This window comes from Tamandua tetradactyla, chromosome X, assembly GCF_023851605.1.
Source record: "Tamandua tetradactyla isolate mTamTet1 chromosome X, mTamTet1.pri, whole genome shotgun sequence".
NCBI lineage: Eukaryota > Metazoa > Chordata > Mammalia > Pilosa > Myrmecophagidae > Tamandua > Tamandua tetradactyla.
In genome coordinates this window covers 98,185,631-98,212,330 of record NC_135353.1, presented here as the reverse complement: position 1 = coordinate 98,212,330, position 26,700 = coordinate 98,185,631, and the positions used below count along the sequence as shown (strand labels likewise).

Sequence of the window (26,700 nt, the reverse complement as noted above, 5' to 3'; positions counted from 1 at the left end):
GGGAAGGCACATTGCAGGTGTCTGCTGGTCCCTGTTCCTTATTCTATTGCTTCTAGCTTCTGATACCAGTTCTTTCCTCTCTAAGTATCTAAGACCATTCACTTAACTCCTCTAGGACACAACTCTGGGCTCTGGCTTGCTTAACATCTCATGGGAAGGCACATGGCAACTTCTGCTGGGTTTTAACCCTTGTCTCTGTCAGCTCTGAAGCAACTGTTCTCCAAGCATCTGCATCTGTGTCAGCTGAGGCAGCTTCAAAAAGTTTCCCCTTTTATTTTATTTTTTTTTAACATGGGCAGGCACCAGGAATCAAACCCAGTTCCTCTGGCATGGCAGGCGAGCATTCTTGCCTGCTGAGCCACAAAAAGTTTCCCCTTTTAAAGGACTCCAGTAAACTAATCAAGACCCACCTCAAATGGGCAGATTCACATCTACATATAATCAAAAGGTCACACCCACAATTGGGCATGTCACATCTCCACAGAAAAAATCTAATAAAAAGTTTCTACCCTACAATATTGAATCAGGATGAAAAGAAATGACTGTTCCCACAAGATTGGATCAGATCAAGATTAAAACATAGCTTTCCTAGAGTACATAATAAATTCAGACCAGTACATTCTACCCTCTGGACCCCCAAAAAGTCATGTTTTTTTCCATATGCAAAATGTATCAGCTCCATCACAATATCACAAAAGCTTTCAACCATTTCAGAACAATACAAATACCATACAAAGTAAAAAGAGTAAAAACCTCACCAAAGTCAATTAATTACAGGCATGGTCTTTTCTAAGGTAAAAAAAAAAAAATTATCCTCTGCTGCGAGCTGGGCCCTGCTGCCATGCGGGAGCCATAGCAGCCTCGGAGGCGGTGGTGGCGGACCCCGCGGCTCTGTGCTCGGGCACCCCGGCTGTCCCCGTGGCCACAAGGGCAGCCGCCACCGCCTCAGGCCCGTGGGGGTCCCCCAGAGTGGCTGAGATGCAGCAGGTCACGGCCCGCAGCACCAAGGCAGCAGCCCGCAACCCCAGCGCTGCCAGCCTGGAAGATGATCCAGCTGTCAGTGAGCAAGCTGCCCCAGACCGTGCCCACCAACAACCTGTGCATGGTGCGCGGCTGCGGCAAGATCCTGCCCAACCACCCGGTGCTCAACAAGCACCTGGTCAAGAGCCACTGCCTGCAGGACGGCATAGTAAATCCAACTATAAAGAAAGATTTGAAAACTGTACTGAAATTCTACTGTTGTCCAATTGAAGGATGCCCTAGAGGCCCCAACAGACCATTTTCTCAATTCTCTCTTGTTAAACAGCATTTTATGAAAATGCAAGCTGAAAAGAAGCATAAATGTAATAAGTGCAGCAATTCTTATGGTACTGAATGGGATTTAAAAAGACATGCAGAGGATTGTGGCAAGACCTTCCAGTGCACGTGTGGCTGTCCTTATGCCAGCAGAACTGCCTTGCAGTCACACATCTACCAAACTGGCCATGAGATCCCTGCTGAGCACAGGGATCCACCTAGTAACAAAAGGGAAATGGAGAATGCCATGAACAACCAGAAGTTGTCAAAAAAAGACCATTGAATCATTGCTCAATGAACCATCCTCTACAGCAGACACACAAGAACTAGAAACTTCAGAAATAAAGCTGGTGGCTTCCTTTGAAGACTCCTGCAGCTCTAATGCCAGAAAACAGACAAAGTAGCTTTGGTTAAACTACCTGTTATGCAGTTTTCTCCCATGCCTGTCTTTGTGCCTACTACAGCCCAGCCTGTGGCGGTGGGTGTGAATCAGCAGGACTCTGCCATGGGCACGATTCATTTGCTTCCCTTGTCCATAGGAACCCTGATCCACAGCCAAGATTCAGAGGCTTGCTCTCTTAGGGAGAGCCTGCCTGTCTCAAAAATTGTGAATTCCATTAGCGTGGAGCCAATTAGCACAGGTATTCAAGTGAAGTTGGGTAAAAGTCCACCTACTACTTTACAACAACTAGGGAACACATGTCAGAAGAACGGCATTTCTTCCATCAATGTGCAGACAGATCTGTCTTATGCCTCATCAAGCTTCATGCCTTCTGCACAGTAGGCTTCCCCAGACTCCTCTGTATCGTCTTGTTCTAAAACTGATTTGATGTTTGGTTCTCAAGTTTCACTTCCCAACAGTGTTCATACTCAAACACTGTTACCCACTTCCAGAGCAACTTCATCCATATCCACTCAGATGGATGCTTTTTTAGGTGCTGGTTTCCAGTCAGGTGGGATCTCCAGAGAAACTCATACTAGTGGAGTGCAAAGTTCCACTGATGACCCAGTACACATGGACCAAGCAGTAACGTGTGGAGATATTTTTTAGAATGTCCATTCTTCATTCAGGGTTTCTACAGACAATATTATAAGCAACAGTTTAGTAGCAGAGACCATAACTCATGATTTGTTACCTCAGAATGACCCTAAGACTTTAAATCAAGATATTGAGAAATCTGCACCAATTATAAACTTCAGTGAGCAGAACAGTATACTTCCTTCACAAAACATGACAGATAATCAGACCCAAACCATAGATTTATTAAGTGATTTAGAAAACATCTTGTCAAATAACCTGTCAGGTCAGACATTGGATAATCAAAGCCTTTTGTCTGACATGAACACTGGAACTGACACCCAGTTCCCATCTGGCCCAACCCAGAATCCTGGGATAGATTTTGATATTGAAGAGTTCTTTTCAGACTCAAATATCCAAACTCAAACAGAAGAGAGTGAACTTAGCCATATGAACAGTGAACCAGTCTTGGAATCCCTGGACATAGAGAGCCAAAACGGCTTTTTACTTGCAGACACCTCTGCTCAGTCTTACAGTTGCAGGGGAAATGCTAACTTCTTAGGCCTTGAAATGTTTGATACATAGACACAGACAGACTTAAACTTCTTTTAGATAGTATCCCTCATCTGCCTCTGGGCAGTCTTCTGAAACACTCCAGCTTTTCCATGAGCACTGATTCATCTGACACAGACACCTAAACAGAACTGGTTTCCATTAAAAACCTGTCTGCTGTAGAAAGCAAAGTTCAGCTGAACAGTACAGAAACACCGCCCATGAATTCTGGTTTTGAAACCCTGGAGAGTTTGTTTTTCACCAGCAATGAAACTCAGACAGCCATGGATGACTCCCTTCTGGTCGATTTGGCCTGGAACACGATGGAGTCTCAGTTCAGTTCTGTGGAAACTCAGACACGCGCAGAACTACACATAGTCTCCAACTTCTAAAAGTGAAGTCCACATGCAGGATGGCATTTAGTTTTCTTCTGGATTTAGAAAATGGAGATTGGGGACAACAGTATTAACTATTGAGTGTAGTTGTCTAGATTCTTTGCGGTTCTTTTGCCTTTTGTATTTGTAAACATGAAATTTGTGTATAAATGTGCATGTATTATAAAGTGTATGATATTGATCTAAAAATGATTTTTGTGTTGCCTACCATTGCCCCTTCAAAGCTAGTCTTTCCTTCTAAAAAGTAAATGTATTTCACACCTTTAAAAACAATATTAGCCATTTAGCTAAAGCCAAGCTTAGCAAGTACAAACTAACTTTTCAAAAAAAAAGTACAAACTTTTCAAATCTTTAAATGTTTTATGTTGGAGTGTAACATACTTAAATTAAATTGCACCTACAATATATTTTTAACAGTGCTTGTTAGAAATTCCTGTTTCCTGATAGTAACCTATAAAGTGGATTTAAACCACAACACTTAATTGGTTTGAGACTCGTGCCACCTACGGCTTCATCTGCTTTGCCATCTTACACTTCTGACTTGAAGACACAAAGGAAAACTATAGTTGTCTCTAATTTTTGAAAAAGTTTTCATGTAGTCAACTTCTGTATATGAGCTATTACCGATACCAATGTTAAGTGTACAGTACTTTATTCACAAGAGGCTCATGGCTGTAAAATTTTGTGTAAAGGAATAATTGCGAGGAATTATGTGTAAACAGTGATCCTCCCAGTTGAATTAGCAATAAGTCATTCACGGCATGGAAACACTGGGGTGCCCTACGCCCACCCTGTTGTCTAAGTAGTAGTAGTTTAGAGTGTTCCCCAGAGTTGCTTCCCAAAGTGCACCCACAAGCTGAATCTGAGCTTTATTATGCTGTATGTTTACAAAAGGGGGGAGGGAGAGAAAAGGACACTTACACCTAAATTTCAATGTATAACACTTCTACTAAGCTTACTAGGTCAAGAATGAAGTAACCCACCTTCCTTCAGCCACCACTCATCTCTTCTCCTTGAATGATTTCTGAAAGACATCTGTCTAGCAAGGGAATTACTTGTGCCTTGAGGGTAGCAATTACAGAATAGAACCACCTAAAATACAGTAGCCTGTATTTTTGTTTTTCTTTTTTTTAAGAAAGTTATACCAAACAGTCTACTTCAAAGAGAATAAAGAAAGCAAAGACTGTTGTTTCAGTCAACAAGAACTTTTTTTTGTTTTGAGATAAGAACATGGTCAAGTATGTTTTCAGTATTTAGGAGACCATGCTTAATTGTTGGCCAACATTCAGAAAAGTAGGAATCAGTACAGTTTGTAAGTGTTCTAAGTTTACAAAGAAATGCTTGCTCCCTTCTTTTATACACACTTGTGCTAGTGAAGGCTAAATCCTCAAAAGAAAACCTTGCAAGGGGACTAATAATTCCTTAAAGTAAAATGGTGGCATTACTACTAATTCATACTCCTTACATCAGATACAGAGGACATGCTGGCAGTGAGTAAATAGCACACATCCTGGGCAGATGAACTCAACTTACTAGAAGAAAGAGTTTGCTTTGATCACAGTTGCCTATGAAGGTGGGTTTCAAAACAAAGTCTTAACTTAGAATTTCACTATGATTTAGAATCATCACTGCCTTAATGTTCAAACATCTACTGACACTACCCAATAAAGGAGAAATGCATGTTTGTTTATGGCTTTTTTGCAAATATAAATGCTTTGATCTATTTATAGAATAGATCAAATTCTATAAATAATATAGAATTTGAATAATATGCTGTTCTTAAAGAAAAACAAAAAACACTGTTTCTGTGGCAGTATTTGTTAATCTAGCCAAAAAAATTATTTGCAAGAAAATGGAGCACGTAATAGAGTTCTTCATGTACAAGAACTGTTCCCCCCAAAACCTTAGTTACCTGAATTGTTCTAAGAGTATTTCTGTGTTAGTTAGATTCAGTTGTCAACTTGGCCAGGTGAGCATACCTAGTCTTGTTGCTGCGGACATAAGACAATGGTATGTGAACCTCATCTGTTGCCAATTACATCTGCAGTCAGCTAGGAGGCATGTCTGCTGCAATGAGTGACGTTTGACTTAATTGGCTGGTGCTTAAATGAGAGAGCGCAATGTTGCACAGCCAAGCAGCTCAGCATTCCTCATCTCAGCACTAGCAGCTCAGCCCAGGCCTTTGGAGATGCAGAAAGAAGTCACCCCGGGGAAAGTTGTTGGAACCCAGGGGCCTGGAGAGAAGACCAGCAGAGACCATCCTGTGCCTTCCACGTAAGAAAGAACCTCAGTGGAAAGTTAGCTGCCTTTCCTCTGAAGAACCAACAAAATAAATCCCCTTTTATTAAAAGCCAATCCATCTCTGTTGTGTTGCATTCCGGCAGCTAGCAAACCAGAACAATTTCTAAAAACCGAAATTCAGTGGTTAAAAAGAATTCTATCATTAAAAAAAAATTATCCTCTGGCTGTGGACATGAAAAACTAAGAATAAGTTATCTGCTGACAATATACAAAGGAGGGACAATCATAATATAAATGTTTCCATTGTCATGGGGAGAAATCAAAAGGTAAACAGGGGTCATTGGACCCAAACAGTTCTGAAAACCTATGGGCCAAATTCCTTTATATCTCAAAATCTGAGAGTCATTTATACCTGGGGCTTCAGAAAGCAGCAGTCCCACCCCTTCAAAGGGCCTATATAGTAGCCTAGCTTTCTCTCCAAATGCTGGGGAGAACTGCAACACTGCGGTTCAATGGGGGTCCACCTTTTTCTTGGCTCCACCCACTTTAAGTTTTGGGGCAGGACCGGGATCTCTGCCCTCTCTGGGGCACACACTCAACCCCTCCAGAACAATGGTGCATCAACCAGGCATCTTCCAATCCCCAGTTTATGCACTCCACCTTCTCTGATGCTTGAGATGGTACAACTCTTCCTGAGCAACGAAGCAGAAGGCCCATGCTCTGCATCTGGGGCAAAGTCACACTCTTCTCCACATGCATGGGTGGGTCTGCTCTCCTGGCCCGAGATTTCCTAGCTCTAGATCTTAGTTTCCATTGTTCTCCCTCTGAAGCCATTTGTCCTTCAATTTGTCCCTTTTCTGTCCCTTTTAGTCCAGACTTGCAGTGGGTCTGTTCTGAGAGATCTCATAAAATATCTGTTGCTTTTCCATGGGGTACTCAGGATCAAAGCCATCAGACAATAAGACTTTCCATAAAACCTTTCTGGATAATGCCATCTCTAATCCTCACTTATTCTGTAATGGCTAGCTGCTTCCATTTTTGGTTAAACCCTCACATTAGGCCCTATTCACTGGAGCCTCACATTCTGGAAGCCCAGAATTTTCCAAACCATCAATTTCTATTTTCTTTGTTCCTGTATTACTTGAGGTTCTCTGGAGAAAAAGAATCAACAGGGAACACTCGCAAATATAAAATTTATAAAAGTGTCTCAGGTGACTGCGGGAATGCAGAATCCAAAATCCGCAGGGCAGGCGGTGAAGCCGATGATTCCAATGGAGGGTCTGGACGAACTCCATAGGAGAGGCTCGCCAGACAAAGCAGGAAGAGAACCTGTCTCTTCTGAATCCTCCTTAAAAGGCTTCCAGTGAGTAGATTAAACATCACTCATTAAAGAAGATACTCCCCTTGGCTGATTACAAATGGAATTAGCTGCGGATGCCCCTGACATGATCATGATTTAATTCTATGAAATGTCCTCCTTGTAACAGACAGGACAGTACTTGCCCAACCAGACAAACAGGTACCATCACTTGGCCAACTTGATGCATGAATCTGATCATGACAGTCCACCCCTTGTCAACTTGGCAGCTATACTCATCACCTTAAACCATACCTCATTATTAAATAAAAAAACAATAAAACACACACTTTTTTCTTTCACCTAACAATACTCAACTGTCCTGCATATAACTGGAAACACATTAAATCTCTCCAGAATAGATTGCAAGTCCTTGGGTAATATTCATTCTTAAACTTGATATCTTACAACTTAAATACAATAACATGAACAAAACAGCATTGCAGTCCTCATTTCTGTAACTGACCATATGGTTGTACTTCATATTTATCACTACATCATTCCACTACCCATTCGATGTTCTGTTTACCCTCAGCAAGCACTTCAGCTGGCCGTGGTTCTTTGCCTGGTGGGGTGACCCAAACCCTCATTTCTGAACTTTCAGACCCATTGGCAGTCCACCCTGGATTGGGTTGTTGCAGTTCTTCATTGATTGTAAGCACAGGGCATGGTAGCACTAAAAGATGCCCTAGGGGATCTCCTATATTCCAAGAAAACTCTTCTTTACCTCTATTGTGTAGTTGCAGTCCTATTTTCCCCTGATACTCAGGGTCAATCACTCCAGACAATAATGTAATCCTCTTCTTGGCTTGTTGATCCAGGGGCACGAGTAGCCCAAAGGGACCAGGTGGCAGTCTTGGATTCCAGTTCACTGAAATCATTGTTGTTTCTCCTGGTGGAAGCACACCCCGTTTTGGAACTAAAACCTGCAGACCAGCAGAGCTCAGGATTGCAGGGACAGGAAGCAAAAATTTTCCTAGTGGAACACTAGGGATAATAGTGAGTGGTACCACTCCCATTTCCACCCCTCGGTTCTTGGACCCATGGATCCTGGCTATGGGAGAAACAGCACCATACAGCGGACGCTGATTCAGAGAATACACAGCTTCCTGGAGAACATTAACCCAGCCTTTGAGAGTATTGCCACGTAGTTGGCACCATAATTGAGTTTTCAAAAGGCCATTCCACCATTCCATCAATCCAGCTGCTTCTGGCCATTGGGGAATATGGTAAGACCAGAGAATTCCATGAGCATGTGCCCATTCCCGCACTTCATTTGCTGTGAAGTGCATTCCTTGATCAGAAGCAATGCTATGTGAAATACCACGAAGATGGATAAGGCATTCTGTAAGCCCATGGATGGCAGTTTTGACAGAAGCACTGCGTGAAGGGAAATTAAACCCATATCCAGAGGATGTGTCTATTCCGGTTAGAAAAAATTGATGCCCCTTCCGTGAAGGGAGTAGTCCAATGTAATCAACTTGCCATCGTGTAGCTGGCTGGTCACCTCAGGGAATGGTGACATATCGGGGGCTGAGTGTGGGTGTCTGCTGCCTGTAGATTGGGCACTCAGCAATGTCTGTAGCCAAGTCAGCTTTGGTGAGTTGAAGTCCATGTTACTGAGCCCATGCATAACCTCCATCGCTACCACCATGACCACTTTGTTTATGAGCCCACTGGGAATGAAAGGAGTTGCTGGGGAAAGAGACTGATGGGTATCCACAGAATGGGGTCTTATCCACTTGATTATTAAAACCTTCCTCTCCTGAAGTCACCCTCTGATGCACATTCATGTGGGAAACAAATATGTTCATGTTTTTCACACACTCAGAAACATATACCCACATACTTCTTCCCCAGACCTCTTTGTCACCAATTTTCCAATCATGCTCTTTCCAAGTCCCAGACCATCCAGCCAAACCATTAGCAACAGCCCATCAGTCAGTATACAAACACACCTCTGGCCAGTTCTCCTTCCAAGCCTAAAATGAACAACCAGGTGAACTGCTTGAAGTTCTCCCCACTGGGAGGATTTCCCTTCACCATTGTCCTTCAAGGACACCCCAGAAAAGAGTTGTAGTGCTGCAACTGTCCACTTAAGGGTGGTACCTACATATCATGCTGAACCATCTGTAAACCAGACTCAAGATTTCTCTTCCTCAATCAATTCACTGTAAGGAAGTCCCCAAGAGGCCATAGCTCTGGTCTGGGGAAGAGAAAGTAATGTGGTAGGAGTGGAGACCATGGGCATTTGGGCCATATCCTCATGTAACTTACTTGTGCCTTCAGGGTCTGCTCTGCCCCTATCTCGTATATACCATTTCCATTTTACAATTGAGTGCTGCTGCGCACACCCAACTTTATGGGTTGGTGGGTCAGACAACACCCAGCTCATGATAGGCAACTCAGGTCTCATGGTAACTTGGTGGCCCATGGTTAAGCATTCAGTCTCCACTAAGGCCCAGTAGCAGATCAAAAGCTGTTTCTCAAAGGGAGAGTAGTTATCTGCAGCAAATGGTAAGGCTTTGCTCCAAAATCCTAAGGGTCTGCATTGTAACTCTCTTACAGGGGCCTGCCAAAGGCTCCAAACAGCATCTCTATTTGCCACTGACACTTACAGTACCATTGGATCTGCTGTATCATATGGCCCAAGTGGCAAAGCAGCTTGTACAGCAGCCTGGAACTGTTGCAGAGCCTCCTCTTGTTCAAGTCTCCACTCAAAATTAGTAGCTTTCCTGGTCACTAGATAAATGGGTGGGAGTAGCACACCCAAATGAGGAATATGTTGTCGCCAAAATCCAAAGAGACCAACTAAGCGTTGTGCCTCTTTTTTGGTAGTAGGAGGGGCCAGATGCAGCAACTTATCCTTCACCTTAGAAGGGATATCTCGACATGCCCCACACCATTGGACACCTAGAAATTTCACTGAGGTGGAAAGCCCCTGTATTTTTGTTGGATTTATCTCCCATTCTCTGACACACAAATGCCTGTACCAGTAAGTCTAGAGTAGTAGCTACTTCTTGCTCATTAGGTCCAATCAATATGATATCATCAATATAATGGGCCAGTGTGATGTCTTGTGGGAGGGAGAAACAATCAAGGTCCCTGTGGACAAGATTTTGAGTTAGGGCTGGAAAGTTGATATACCCCTGAGGTATATATTTGCCAGCTGAAAGCAAATTGTTTCTGGTAGTCCTTACTAACAGCTATTGAGAAAAAAACATTTGGCAGATCAATAGCTGCATACTAGGTACCAGGGGATGTATTGATTTGCTTAAGCAATGATACCACATCTGGAACAGCAGCTGCAATTGGAGTTACCACCTGGTTGAGCTTACATAATCCAGTGTCATCCTCCAAGACCCATCTGCTTTCTGCACAGGTCAAACAGGAGAGTTGGATGGGGATGTGGTGGAAATCACCACCCCTGCATCCTTCAAGTCTTTAAGATTGGTAGTAATCTCTGCAATCCATCCAGGAATCCAGTATTGCTTCTGCTTACTATTTTGCTAGGTAGGGGCAGTCCTAGTGGCTTCTACTTGGGCTTTCCCACCATAATAGCCCTCACTGCACAACTTAGAGAGCCAATGTGGGGATTCTGCCAGTTGCTCATTATGTCTATGCCAATTATACATTCTGGAACTGGGGAAATAACTACAGAATGGGTCCGGGGGCCCACTGGACCCACTGTGAGACGGGCCTGAGCTAAAACTCCATTGATCACCTGGCCTCCATAAGCCCCCACTCTGACTGGTGGACCAGAGTGATGTTTTGGGTCCCTTGGAATTAATGTCACTTCTGAATCAGTGTCTAATAATCCCCAAAATCTCTGATCATTTCCTTTTCCCCAATGCACAGTTACCCTGGTAAAAGGCCGTCAGTATCCTTGGGGAAGGCTTGGAGGAAGATTAACAGTATATATCTGTGACAGTGTAACAGGGTTCTTCTGCAAAGGTACCTGGCCTCCTCTTCATTCAAGGGGCTCTGGGTCTGTAAACTGTCTCAAGTCTGGAAATTGATTAAGGGGCTGTGACTCTGTTTTTGTAATTCAAGTTAGACTTCTGTTCACTTGACCTAGAGCTCTTTTGTTTATACAGCTCGAACAAGAATTTAGTAGATTGCCCTTCCATTGTATTTCTAGGTACCCCATGACTTACTAGCCAATGCAACAAATCTCTGCGTGTCATATAATTTTGATGCCTCCTTTGAGTCTGCTGTCTATTATAATAGCCGCGACTACCCTGTCTTTGGTGATTAAGTGCTGCCACCTGGCTTCTGCCAACTCGGGATCCTGTCATCCCCATTGTGTTTAAGGATTCCAGCTCAGTGACAGCAGTTCCTACAGTAATATCTAAAGAGAAGTACAACCACAGAGCTCTTCAGGGTTGATGGTGCTAGTCTCACAGATTTATTTCTCACTGTTCTGGTAAAAGGTGCATCCTCTGGACATTCCTAGGGTGCAAGAGCAGGCTTTGCATGATAAATCCACTCTAACATTCCAATCTCTCTAAGCCTCTGGATCCCCTCATCTACATTATACTAGGGCAATTCTGGCATTTCAACCCCAGGTAATTTCAACCAATTTCTGATCCACGTTTCAAACAACCATCCAAACAAACTGTTAATACATTTTCTAACCCCTCGAGCTAAAACATTGAATGCAGAATCTCTGCTTAGTGGGCCCATATCAATAAATTCAGCCTGATCCAGCCTTATATTCTATCCACCATTATCCCACACCCTTAAAATCCATTGCCACACATATTCCCTTGATTTCTGTCTATATAAATTGGAAAACTCACACAGTTCTTTTGAAGTATAATGTACCTTCTCATGTGTGATCCTTTGTACCTCACCTTTAGGGGCCTGTTGGGACTTCAGCCTAGTTATAGGTCTGGAAGAAACAAGGAGGTGTGGGGGTGGGTCATGAAAAGAATTAGAAGTATCTTCCAAGCCATTTGCTTGAGGGCATTCATTTGCAGTTTCATCCGGTGAAACAAGATTAATAACTCTAGGGCTAATCCCTTCAGGAGGAGGTTGGGTGGCCAACTCAAGGCAGGTGGGGTGGCTATGTCCTCAGTGCAGACTATTACAGGGTTTTCGAGAGAAGACTCAGCATAACCTAGGGTTTCAACCTCACCCCCAACATCATTATTAATCCATATGTCACTATCCCATTTTTCAGGGTCTCACTCCTTTCCAATCAATGCTTTTGCTTTAATGCTAGACACCATGCAAGACTGAGATTTCAGCTTATGTTGTAAAGTTGCTAGTCTAACAAGAAAATTCTGAGTCTGATTTTCAGAGATCTCAGGTCTACAGTTACAGGAAATAAGATTTTCTTTCAGGATACTCATAGAAACTTCTACATCTATCAGATAGTGCTTAAGTTTTTCATTTGAAGTCTTAAGCCCATCGCTTTCACTCCTTAATGTATCCAGTGTATCTAACAAAAACCAAGTAACATCTCCATAACTCTTATTTCCACAAAACTCCGTGAAGGTGTCAAAAACATTATCTCCCACAGCCTGGCTTGGTACAAGCGAGGCATTAGGAAAATTGAATGGTGATATTTTGACTATCTCTTTTGCCAACTCACTCCATGGATTGGGAGTGTCATTCTGATTTTGGGAATCAGAGTCCTTGTCCAGTCAGAGCAGAAAACCATTCATAAAAACCCATTTTTAAATTTCTGTTTCTTAAGAACCACTCCTGTTAACAATTTGTATTAGTTAGGCTTCTCTAGAGAAACAGAATCAATGAAAAACACTCACAAATATAAAAAATTGATAAAAGTGACTCATGTAACCGTGGAAATAGAGAGTCCAAAATCTGCAGGGGAGGGCAGGCTATGATGCTGACAATTCCAATGGAGGATCTGGACGAACTCCACAGGAGGGGCTCACCAGTCAAAGCAGGAAGAAAGCCTGTCTCTTCTGAATTCTCCTTAAAAAGGCTTCCAGTGATTAGATTAAGCATCACCCATTGCAGAAGACACTCCCCTTGGCTGATTACAAATAGAATCATCTGTGGATGCAGCTGACGTGATCATGATTTAATTCTATGAAATGTCCTCATCGCAACAGACAGGCCAGCACTTGCCCAACCAGACAAACAGGTACCACTACTTGGCCAAGTTGACACATGAATCTGATCATGACAGTACCCAAGAGTCAGTTCTCAACTTATCTCATTCCTCTTGCATTATTACAAGCTGCAAAGAGCAACCAGGCTGTGTTTTTCATATTTAGTTTGAAAATATCTTCTACTAAATATCCAAGTTTGTCACTCTTAAATTCTGCCTTCCTTCCAGTTCCAGCACTACTTTTGCTAACTTTTCTGCCACCTGAAAACAAGCATCATCTTCCTTCCAGTTTGCAATGACAGATTCATTCTTTCTGTCTTATTGGAGGTATCTTTAGAGTCTATATTTCTACCAACAGTCTCTTTAAAGCAATTCAGGCCTTCTATATAAATATTCCTCACAATTCTTCCAGTATCTTCCTTTTACCCATTTAAAAAGGCATTCCAAAATGTTTGGTATGTCCAAAGCACAGCATCCCACTACTCTGGTTCCAAAATCTGTATTAGTTTGTTAAGAGGCTGGAATGTAAGATAAGAGAAACAGAACAAATTTTAAAAAGGGCATTTAATAAATTACAAGTTTACAATTATAGTGCTGAGAAAATGTCCAAACTAAGGCACCAACAAGAGGTTATCTTCACTCAAGAAAGGCTGATGGCATCCAGAACATTTTTGTCAGCTGGGAAGGCATGTAGCTGGCATCTGTGGTCCTTATTACTAGTTCTGTTGCTTCTAGCTTCTGATGCCAGTGCTTCCTGTCTAAGCATCTGTGGGCATTCAGTTAGCTCCTGTGGGATACAATTCTGGGTTTTGGCTTCCTTAACATCTCATGGGAAGGGACATGGCAACTTCTGCTGGGCCTCTGCCCATGTCTCTGCCAGCTCTGAAGCAACTGTTCTCCAAACATCTGCATCTATGTCAGCTCTGAGGTTTAGGTTTCTTCAAAGTGTTTCCCCTTTTAAAGGACACCTGTAAACTAATCAAGAGCCACCTTGAAGTGGTAGAGCCACATCTCCATCTAATCAAAAGGTCACACCCACAATTGGGAACATCACATCTCCATGGAGAAAACCTAAAGTTTCCACCCTACAATATTGAATCAGGATTAAAAGAAACAGCTACTCCCACAAGATTGGATCAGGATTAAAAACATGGCTTTTCTGGGACACATAACAGATTCAAACTGGCACATGTGTTATACACGGAGAATGTAATATTACTCAGCTGTAAAAAAGCAATGCATTTCTGATAAATGCAATAAACATAGATGGATTTTGAAGACATCATGTTGAGTGAAATAAGCCAGACACAAGAAGACAGTGTATGATTTCACTTACTGAAATAAATGGAATACATAAATTCATAGAGAAGGAAAATAGATTACAGGTTACAGGGAGAGGGAGCGGGGAATGAAGAGTTAATGCTTAATGCATAAAGAGTTTATGTTTGGAGTGATGGAAAAGTTTCAGTAATGGATGATGGTTATGGTAGCACAACACTGTGAATCCAATTAATGTCACTGAATTGTATGCTTGAAAGTGGTTAAAATGGGAAATTATGTTGTATATATAATCAAAATTTAAAAAACATAATCCAATTATGAGGAAACATCACACAAAACCAAATTGAGTGACAAAATAGCTGGCCTGTATTCTTCAAGAAAAAATGCCAAGGTCATGAAACAAAAATAAAGACTGAGAACTGATCCAGATTGAAAGAGACTAAAGAGACTTTAAAATTAAATGAAACATGTTATTCTAGATTGGATCCTGCATCACAAGGATTTTTTAAATTGCTATAAATGACATTATTGGGGCAATTAAAGGAATCTGAGCAACATGTACTATTACTGGGTCTACGGATTAGGTAGTAGTATAGTATCAGTGTTAACCTCCTGATTTTGATTATTGTACCAGGGATATGGAAGTGTTTTTGAGGAAATTCACATTGAAGAATTTGAGAGCAATGGCACATTTGCCTGCAATTTACTCCCAACTGGCTCAGAAAAAAATGTGTGCATGTGTGTTGTATGTGTGTGTTTTGTGTATAAATAGTGACATCAGAGAAGAATAAAGTAAATGTTAACAAATGGGGAACTTGGGTGAAGGGTATATGGAAGGTCTTTGTACAATTCTTGCATCCTTTTTCTAAATCTGAAATCATTTCAAAATAAAAAGTAAAAAATAATTTTAGTGGTTCAAATTTTTTTTAAATCAAATTATCCAAATTAGCCCTAAGTTTCAGTAATATCCAGAGGGAGTGGGGATTTGAAGAAAGTAGCACTCTTATGATATGGATGGTGACGTGTAAAGTGGTAGATTCCTCCATTTGTAGGAATTTATCCTACAGAATATTAATACATAATAAATACTTTTAATAAAACTAAAATTAAAAATTTATTTTTAAAAATTAAAAATAAATATTTATAGAAGTTCACCAGTATACATAAACAAGGATCCACACTAAAGCATTATTTGGAATATTAATAAATGAAGACAATTCCATTAATAGAGAAATTACTAAATTCTGTATTACAACTGAAAAGAATGAACTAGATTTATCTGTATGAAATGACATGGGAGAATGCTTGGTTATGTTGTTCAGTGAAATACAAGTTTGTTGAATGGAAAAAAATCAAGTAACACAGAAGTGTATATAGTATGATTCCATTAAAAAAAAACTTATGTCTGTATCATTTTGGAAATTAAAAAAGATATGAATAGCACCTTCCATGCAGGAGACCCAGGTTTGATTCCAGGACCACGAACCCCACCCCCCCAAAAAAACAAACAAACAAACAAAAAAGGGACAAGAAAAGGAAAAATATTTTATATGTACAAAGTTCTATATTTAGTTTAATTATTAATTCAATTTCATCAATTATACAGTTCAAATTTTCTATGATTTTATTTTTTGGTCTACTTGATCTATCATAACCTGGCAACAGTTTTCGTTAACTTACGTCCTTATAACTTTTTCAGTCTGCTTTGCCTTGTATTTCTAATATATTTTGTTCCATATTCTTTGAAACTACATTCCAGACCAGACTTTCTCATTACAGTTTGTGCCCTCTAAAGTTCTATCTTGCCCCTCTTTTTTCCGTGTAATACTTTTTGCTCTGAATTCTACTTTGACATCCATATGCTTTTTTTGTTCATGCTTGGCAGACTTCAGTTTTCCCTACTCTTTGTTTTTAATCTTTCTGTATCTATTTGCTATAGCAGAGCTCTTATTGGTAGTACATGCTGAAGTTCCTTTTCTCTTTTTTTAAAAAATCAATTTGTGCTTTTGCCTTTAGGGGAGATGAAATATTTATCTATATTTATAAACTATATTTATCATTACAGTTGATGTGCTTGATTCTATTTCTACTATCCAATTTTATGCCTTCTTGCTTTTTCCAGAAGATGAAAGCTGAAATTAAGTCAGTGGCAGTGAGAATGAAAAGAAGGACCCTCTTCTGGAAAGGTAATGATGTTAATGATAATAATGATGAAGATGAGGAGGAGAAGGAGGAGGAGGAAGATGGAAGCAGTGTGAGGGGGATGGAAGACTCAGAGGTGGTTCTCCAATAACAAACTTAGTCAACTTGGTGTATGGAAGGAGTAAGAGCCTCCTTTTATTTGTTTTTACAGTGGTGGAGATGATAAGTGTAGTTTAAGATATGTTTTTTGAAGCCCTTATGAGACATATAAATAAAGATATGGCACAAAAGTTGGACATACAAATCTGGAGTTCACTGAAAAGTTTTCACTTACAGATCCATAGTTCTATGGGAGAATCTGAATTTTGCCTATTGTTTTAAAGAATTAATTAGATGATGGTCCCCGTTCACTTTAAGTCTTTATCTATGACAATTATTAAGGGTATACCAAATACTCTATACTTGACGTAAACAAGCAAGGGAAATTACCTTTGCCATTCCAACTGAACTGGCATTCAGTTCTGAGATCCCTTGGTTGGTCTTGTCTCCACGTTCCCAGATCCCAAAGTCCTTGCATAAAATAACCAAAATATACCATCATTATTAGCAAGTCATAATTACTACTAAACCCTGACTAGATGCACAACTCTTGAATAAAAGACACAAACAGTAGCTAATTTGCAATACATATGTGTACCCACAATGCTTATTAAGGAGATGACAATTAGTTGGGAGACCCCAGCATCTATTTCCTCCAGTAGCTTTAAGTTTTACTGGGGCCTCCAAGAAGTTAGAAGACATCTCAAAATTTATCAAGAGGGCTGAGAACTGGGGCGGGCCGCGGTGGCTCAGCGGACAAAGTGCTTGCCTGCTATGCCGGAGGACCTCGGTTCGATTCCCGGCCCCAGCCCATGTAACAAAAACGGAGAAACAGAATACAATAAAAACAAGAAAATGTTTAAAAATGTTTCCCTTTCTTCCTTCCTTCCTTCTCTCTGTCTTTCCTTTAAAAAAAAAAGAGGGCTGAGAACTGTCACTCAAAGAGGAAATGCTAGCTTGTGCCTGAAAATCTAGAGCAGTTCTTCTCAAACATTTTCATCAAAGCAGGAATTCAAGGAGTCTAGGGGATGGAGCCTAAATAGCAGCCCAGTATTTTATCTTTGAAATTCATTCCAATTTTACTTTCTATTGACATTGACAACGTACCATGTCCTAACCTACACACTTTACATTATTACTGTCCTTAATGTTTACATTTTAAAGATACAAAACAGGTTAAGTGGCTCATCCAAGGTCACACTGCTAATAACTGCCAGATTCAGGATTGTAGTCTCACTCTCAAGCATAATGCTATACAATCCCATACTAAACAAAGATACGATTTTAAATTACTTCTGAAATTTTTTAAATTTTGAAATAAATTTATTTTTATTTTGAAATAATTTTAAATTTTCAGAAAAGTTGCAAAAATAGTACAGCAAATGCCTATATAACTTTGACCCAGCTTCCTCTAATGTTAACATCTACATAATTATGGTACAATTGTCAAAGCTAAGATATTAATACTGGTACAATACTATTAAATAAACTGCAAGCTTCACTCAGATTTCATCAATTTTTCTCCTAATGCCCGCTCTTCTTCAGGATCTAATCCAGAATACATTTTAATTGTCATATCTCCTTAGTCTCTTCCCAATCAGTGACAGCTCCTCACTGCTTTCTGGTCTTCCATGATCTTGACAATTGTTGAAGATTAGTGGTCATATATTTCCCTCAGTTTGGGTATGCCCGATGTTTTGTCATGATTAGACTGACACTATGCATTTCTGGCAAAAATACCACAGACATTATGCTGTGGTCTTCTCAAGGCATCATACTGGGGGTATGGGATATTGGTATGCCTGGTGATAACCTTCATCACATGGTTAAGGTAAGGTAGCATCTGTGGAGTTTTTCCACTGTAATATTACTATTTTTCACTTTGTGATTAATACATATCTTGGAAGAGACACTAAGACTGAGAATGTCTTGATTCTTCTCCAACTTCCAGTCCCCGAATTTAGCATCCGTAAGTAAATTCTGCCTGCAAACAGCCATTAAAGGCTTTTTTTAAAACTGGTTTTATTGAGATATATTCACATACCACATAGTTTATCTAAATTATACAATCAGTGTCTCACAGTATTATCACATCATTGTATAATCATCATCATACTCAATTTTAGACCATTTTCATTGCTCCAAAAGAAAAATAACAAAAAATACACACAAAAAGAAAAAAGAGGGTGGGCCATGGTGGCTCAACAGGTGGACTTCTCGCCTACTGTGCCTGAGACCTGGTTCAATTTCCAGTGCCCGAACATGAAAAAAAAAATCCCAAATACCTCTTACCCCTTATTCCCTTCTATTACTGACCCCTTATTCCCCTCTATTACTGACTCCTGATATTAATGTGGTATACCTGCTATTGTTGATGGAAGAATATTAAGGTATTACAGTTAACTATAGTCTATACTTGCAATAAATAATTTTCCCCATATACCACTCTATTATTAACACTTTGTACGAGTATCATTCATTTGTACTAGTTCATGAAAGAACTTACTTATATATTTGTAGTGTTAATCAGTGATTTATGACTCATAACAACTCCTTTCAATTAAATTCACCTACAACTCAGCACTATTCATTATATTCTACAGGGGTGCTTCAAATGTGATATTCATGCTCCCTCACTCCTTCTACAGTCATTAATTGGGTCTCTTCTTTGAGAAAATAATAGCTGTCCCTTCTCTTCTATTCATTCATTTATTTTATTCAGTTATTTATTTATATTGGTATGATTTTTAGATATTTAACTTATTCTCTGGGTTATAAAAAAAAAAAACTGTAGTCCGGCAGCTGTGAGGCATGATAGCTTAGGGAACTTCTGTGGTTCAGAGTCCTTCCTTTGGGAGCAAAGCCCACAGTAGGCTTAGGGTCCCGGCCTTGGCTGCTGGCCAAAGGGCAACATCTGTTGGGAATGGCACTTGGCCTGACCCCCAACCTTGTCCACTGCATGCACATCGATTCTTGGATTGAGGAGCAAGGGGCATCCTAAATCAGGCTCAGCAAATTATATTAGTCCCAAGTCTGACATAGATGTGCTGATTTCACTTCAGAGGCAATAAAATGCAAAACCTTTTGTGTGATAAAGTTTTCTCCAGAGATGAAATATACAGATTACTTTGTGATGGGGCATGCATCTTCTACCTGACATTTACATGTGATGGCCTACATTGTAAAAATGTACAAATACCTGAAATTTCAAAGTGAGCCTCATGTTCATTATTCACAATTGCCCAAAGGTAGGAACAATCCAAGAGTCCATCAGTTGATGAGTGAATAAACAAAATGCGGTATACGTATGCACAATGGAATATTATGCAGCAGTAAGAAGGAATGAGGTCCTGAAGCATATGACAACATAGATGAACCTAAGAACATAATGCTAAGTGAAATAAGCCAGGCACAAAAGGACAGATATTGTATTATTTCATTAATATGAACTAAGAACACGTATGTTCAGAGTCTTAAAATGTAGAATATAGGGTACCTAAAGATAGATAGAAGTGACAGTAGGGGGAACAGTTACCTAATATGTGCAGAATTGTTAACAAGGTTGAACTTAAACGTTTGAGAATGGATAGAAGTGATGGTAGCTCGTTTGGGATTATAAATAATGGTGATATATTGTAGGTGAATTTGATTGAAAGTGATTGTTTAAAGTCATGTATATAAATAAGTTCTTGTATAAACTACTGCAAGTGTAAAAAATAATGGAAATAGAAAGATATATGGGGAAAACATAGCTATTGCAAATTATGGACTATAGTTGTCAGTAATATTTTAATATTTCTTCAATTAACAGTAATAAATTTACTACACTAGTACTATAGGTCAACAACAGGGAGGAATAATGGGTATGGGTGGATTTGAATTTTATGTTTTGTTCTTATTTCTGTTCTGGAGTAATGAAAAATGTTCTAAAATTGATCATGGGTCAAAAGTGATAGTGGAGTTATACAGAGAAGGTAGGGTTTAACAAATGAGTATGATTGCTGAATCATTATATTGATATTTCTTTTAGTCTCCAGTATCTTAGAGCAGCTAGAAGTAAAAACCTCAAATTGTGGAATTGTAACCTATACCAAATTCCAAAATCTGTTCTACAACAATTGTTGTGATGCAGTTTGAAATTTATTGCTTTTTTGTATATATGTTATTTTTCACAAAAAAGAAAAAAAAGAGAGGGCGGCAAAGGTGGGAGTTAACAAATGAGTATGACTGCTGAATCATTATATTGATACTCTATTTCATTTGGTCTCAGTGTCTTGGAACAGCTAGAAGAAAAAAACAAAAATATCACGGAACTGTAATCCATACCAAACTTGAAAATCTGTTCTATAACTACTTGTTGAAATGTACTTGGAAATTTATAGCTTTTTTGTATATATGTTATATTTCACAATTTAAAAAAAGTTAAAAAAATAAAAATAATAAAAATTGATCATGGGGATGTATGTACAACTATGTGATGACACTGTGAGCCAGTGAATGTACACTTTAGATGGTTTCTGTGGTATGTGAATATATCTCAATAAAATTGGGAGAAAAATTGAAGAAAAAAGATTTACACCAAACTACAGCAGCCCTGTGGTATCATAAGGCAAAATGACAAGTCAACAATGTTTACTAGTATCAAAAATGTAAAGAAAGTTTATTCACTAATTTCAGTTCATATCAGTGAGACCATACAGTATTTGTCCTTTTATTTTTGGCTAATCTCACTCAGCATAATGTTCTCAAGGTCCGTCCATGTTGTTCCATACTTCATAACTTTATTATTAGTGAATAAACTAGGAGAATTTCGTTGGTAACAGAGACCATCAGGAGAAAGAAATAGGGTAAGATATAGGGTAATTGGAGCTGAAGGGATACAGATTGTGCAACAGGACTGAATAAAAAAAAATGTAAAGAAAGAATACATACCCCTTCCTTATGCCTCCCTGTCTGCTGACATTTAATTTTGGCATAATGCCTTTATTACATTCAGTGGAAGTTTATTACAATGTTACTGTTGATTACAGACTCTAGTTAGCATTGATTCTACTATTTTCCATATACCATCTATTTTCAACACCCTGCAATACTGACATTCATTTGATGATACCATCAGCCAATGATTGCACACCATGTATGGAATGTTTGTGTGTTAAGATTTATCAATAAAAATGTATTTTAAAATGTAAAAACAATGTCTGTTGGACTAATGCTTCTGTCAAATATAACTGACCTGAGAGTTCAGGAACTGAAGGTACCTAAAATTTTCAGGGCAGAGAAATAGAAAAGAGAGTGCTACACAGTGAGGGAGCCTTGGAAATCTACAGAAGATCCCCCTTAAGTATTCAGGAGAATACTGATCAATGCATGATTACAAGAAAACTACCTGAAGTAGAGGAAAGAACTAGACAAATTAGAGGGGAAAATGTATGGTGTTCACAAAGGACCAGAAATAGACACTATTCTAAAAAATAGAAAATCTCATAATTCATGTGGCTTTGGATAGAATATTCATGAGTCTTGCCTAAGTAGTGGTGAATAATTAGCCCTAGACTAAATATGATTCTAGACCCATCTAACAAACCATAAAAGCAATAAAGTATCAAAATATTTCCAAATAACTTAACTGGGTCTCAGAATAGACCTTCAGAATATATATAGAAATACAAAAATATGCAGGCCCCAACATGGTAACATTCACAATGTCAGGCATCCATTGAAAAATCATCATTTGTGTAAAGAAGCAGGAAAATAATATGCTATATAATGAGGAGGAAAATACATCAATTGAATACAGCCTTGTAACTGACACAGACATGAGAATAAGCAAGACAAGGACATTGACACATTTATTATAAATGTATTCTACACATTCAGAAAATTAAGTAGATACATGGAAGATGGAAAGACATACAAATCTAACTTCTAGAGATGAAACTACATCTGAGAGGCAATAACTGGATATGATTAATGACAAATTAGACACTGCAAATGAAAGGACTGGTGAACTTAAAAGCATGGCATAGTAACTATCCAAAATGAAACAGCGGAAAAAATAATCATAAAAAACTAAAATTCCAAAGAAAATATACAAATGGCAAAAGTACATAAAAACATGCTCAAGGGAAAAAGCCTTGCAGCTGTATCCAAAGAGCAGCCAAGCCATAGAAACAGAGCCATCAAAACGAAAGAGAAAAATCCTTTCCAGAGCAAAACCCTCATTCCTCGGGTTTGGCAATCAAGAGCTTAAGTTGGTGTATCGAGTCACTGTGTATAAGGCAGGGGAGAGTGATACAGACTCATTTGAAGAAGATCCTGAAATTTCCTTAGCTGACTATTGGAAATGTACTTCATGCAATGAAATGAATCCACCCCTTCCACCGCATTGCAACAGATGTTGGGCCCTTCATGAGAACTGGCTTCCTGAAGACAAAGGAAAGGATAAAGGGAAAACATCTGAGAGAGCCAAACTAGAAAACTCAGTACATGTAGAAGAGGGCTTTGATGTTCCTGGTTGCAAAAAAATGACAGTGAATGATTCTAAAGAGCCAAGTGTCGAAGAAAATGATGATAAAATCACACAAGCCTCCCAGTCCCAAGAAAGTGAGGACCGTTCTCAGCCATCAACTTCTAGTAGCATCATTTATAGCAGTCAAGAAGATGTCAGAGAGTTTGAGAAGGAAGAAACACAAGATAAAGAGGAAAGTGTGGAATCTAGTTTTCCCCTTAATGCCATTGAACTTTGTGTGATTTGCCAAGGTCAACCTAAAAATGGTTGCATCGTCCATGGCAAAACGGGACATCTTATGGCATGTTTTACATGTGCAAAGCTAAAAAAACGAAATAAGCCCTGTCCAGTACGTAGGCAACCAATTCAAATGATTGTGCTAACTTATTTCCACTAGATGACTTGTCTATAAAAATAGAATTATATATTTCTAACTATATAACCCTAAACATCTAGGCAGTTGTTTTGGCAACATGAAATTTATTTTTACTTTTTTACATATGTCAAAGTGAGAAAATATCTTGGTCCATGTGGGTTTCTTCTTTTTAGTGTTAATTTATCTACTTGGGGAGGGCATGGGGTTAGTGAATATTCATTTCCTTTTAAGAAAATTTACTTTTGTTTGTATTTTATATTTGGGTTTTAATGTAATTTGAATTGAATATATAGCTCCTTTATTCCTACCCCTTATTTTAAATAATTTCCATTTTCTCTTGAATGAGAGGTATCTGCTTTTCTTTTTTTTAATATAAGTAAGACATTTAAATATAACTTATTTAGTATGTTTCTTGTAAGGAGATAAAGTTTTCTGTGAAAGGTTTGATATTTAAATTTTAAATACTCTTGAACCTTCTGATCCTTAGTTTCTCTGGTCTTTCAGAGCCTCTTAAAATACTCTTTATAGATGAAAAAGAAATTGGGTATTTACATTTGGTGAACGCAAATTTACCTGGATTACACAATGCATATTATTTGGTGCTATAGAAGTAGAAATGGACTACTTATTTTCTAGCCTCTTTGGTATAGTAAGAGATAGGTAGTGATGATGCTGTCCATTGAGAAGTCTCTGAGAACAGCCATCATTTACCTACAAGACAACTTTTTTTAAAGCACTGTAGTAGAATGTGGAGTTGTCTTTAGAGGGGAGATGGGGGTCCAGCCTGATACATAATTTAAGAATTTAGTGGGAATCGATTGTTTCTCTTAAGTGAAAATCAATTAAGACACTTGGAAGGACTTTTTGGGCTGGGTTACACAGTCCATTTTAGTTGCCTTGGTTTTAGATCTTTGTTTAAGGCCAGATTTAGAAACCAGTGAATTCAGATAGATAAATTCAGAGATTAGATAAAAGAACTGTTCATTTAATAATAGTTGGAAAGGTCAACTTTTCTCTAAATTATCCAGAAATTATGCATTATTTTCCTTCAAGAATGTCAGTGTCATAGGATTCTAAAGCATCTCTCAAACTGTGTAGATTATTGGCTTATTGATTTATATTTACATATGAACCTTCAGCAAAATAGTGGCAATAACCAAACCTTTAGACAAGTGGAATTGACGTTTGATTTAAGGTCCCAGTGTTTTTCTCTTAGATACAACAGGTTGAGGATAATAAAATCAGCTGAACTATGAGTGGAATAGAACTGAGTTAAAATTTTACACAGCAACTGTGTGTGTCTGTTACTAGTAGATTGTTATAGACTTCAAACAAACGAAAAACATGCACACATGACTTACCCGTGTATACATATGTAAGTAGAAAACAAATGGCTGAAAGTATCTGTACTTGAACTAGAGCTATTCTTAAATACAGTGAACTTTGATTAATTTGGAATTCATAATTCACCCAGAACTAAATGGAATACATCCTTTCTAAGGAGAACTAACAGTATAAGATAATTTAATGCACATTCAGAGGGCACGTATGCAGTGATTTTGCTGTTTACAAAACAAATATGTGTAAATGGAATCTCATTCTAAATGCCTATGGATTACTGATATAGCCTTGGTTGTCTAAATTTTTAGGCTTAGTGTTCATATTTATTGATTTACAAATAAGCAACTTATTAAATGCTAAACAAACAAAACAAAAAAACATGCTCAATATCATGCACAATCAGAGAAGTGCAAATCAAAACCACAATGAGATACTATTTCACATGCACTAAAATTACTATTAAAAAGAAACAGAAAATTACAGTGTCAGAGGGGATGTAGAGAAATAAGAACACTTATCCATTGATTATGGGAATATAAAATGGCACAGCAGCTGTGGAAGAAGGTTTGGCAGTTGCATGGAAAGCTAAGCATGGAATTACCATGTGACCCAAAAATCCCACTTCTAAGTATATACCCAAACAAATAGAAAGCAGGGACTTGAACAGATGTTTGCATACCAATTTTCATAGTGGCATTATTCACTTTTGTCAAAAGTTAGAGTACTTGGACAAAAAAACTAAAAACAAATCCATGAAACTGTAGTGTACAAACAGTAAACCCTGAGGTAAATGATTGACTATAGTCAATAATACAATTATAAAAATGTGCCTTTATGAATTGAAAACATGTTCCACACCAATGAGGGGTATTAATAATAACATGCTGTAATGCTTAGGTTCTGTATCAACCTGTCCAGGTGATGGTGCCCAGTTGTCTGGTCAGGGAAGCACTGGTTAACATTTAATGTAAGGCTATTTCATGCCTGTTTGATAAAGCAGAAGGCTGATTTATTAAATCATAAGTCAGTTGACTACAGCTGTGGCTAATTACATCCACACTCACTTGAGGGTGTATCCCATGGAAACAAAAAAAATCAGTTGGGTTTCAGCTAATCAGTTCAAGACTTTTAAGGGCAAAGAAAGAATTTTTACTTCTTTAGCCAGCGAGCATCTGTGGAATTCATCGAGACCTTTCATCGGAGTTGGCAGTCTGCCATACAGATTTCAGATTCTTGCATTTCCACAGTTGTGTGAGATACTTTTATGAATCTTATATTTACAGATACCTCCCATTGGTTCTGTTTCTCTAGAGATTCCTGACAAATACACCTTGGTTCCCAGAGTGGTTCATGAGAAACAAAATCTTAAAAATGACCCTTTACAGTTGGTTTTCTGTGAGAATTACACTCAAAAGCACTAATGACAGTTTCCAATAATCAATATGGCACTGACAGTCCATGGGGGTGAGTTGGCAAGAGATATTTGCAATTGTATGACATCATCAGCAAACAGTGAGAGTTTTACTTCTTCCTTCCCAATTTTGATGCTTTGTATTCATTTTCCTTCTTTAATTACTCCAGCTAGAACTTCCAACACAATGTAGAATAACAATGGTTATCTCCTGATAACCTGTGTTCTTAACTGAAATTCTCCAAGTTCACTTCATTAATGTTAGTTCACATCAGTGAGACCATGCACTTTTTGTCCTGTTGTTTCTGGCTAATTACACTCAGCATAATGGCTTCAAGATCCAACTATGTCATTACATGCTTCATGAACTTTATTCTGTCTTACAGTTGTGTAATATTCCATCACATGTATATACCACAGGTTGTTTAGCCATTCATCTGCTGATGGACATTTGGGCTGTTTCCATCTCTTGGCAACTGTAAATAATGCTGCCATAAACATAAGTGTGCAAATGTCCATTTCTGTCCTTGCTCTCATGTCCTCTGAATAGATACCTAGCAACGGGATTACTGGATCATATGGCAGCTCTATACAT

The 26,700-nt window shown here is 38.8% G+C and overlaps 1 protein-coding gene and 2 pseudogenes across 6 annotated transcripts in view; 2 read left to right on the top strand and 1 right to left on the bottom strand.

The window, feature by feature from the left end:
- Positions 1 to 26,700, bottom strand: part of PHKA1 (phosphorylase kinase regulatory subunit alpha 1) — a 323,836-nt gene that overhangs the window by 254,232 nt on the left and 42,904 nt on the right. For 5 of the 6 annotated variants that reach the window (XM_077146162.1, XM_077146159.1, XM_077146163.1 and 2 more), the window contains one exon: positions 16,857 to 16,937. The exons of the other annotated variant lie outside the window; for it this stretch is intronic. In XM_077146162.1, coding sequence (XP_077002277.1) covers positions 16,857 to 16,937 — 81 coding nt within the window. The remainder of the gene's footprint in view (positions 1 to 16,856; positions 16,938 to 26,700) is intronic. 6 annotated transcript variants of the gene reach the window in all.
- Positions 1,031 to 3,258, top strand: LOC143671173 (ATM interactor pseudogene; annotated as a pseudogene).
- On the top strand, positions 21,679 to 23,374 carry LOC143670972 (E3 ubiquitin-protein ligase Mdm2 pseudogene; annotated as a pseudogene).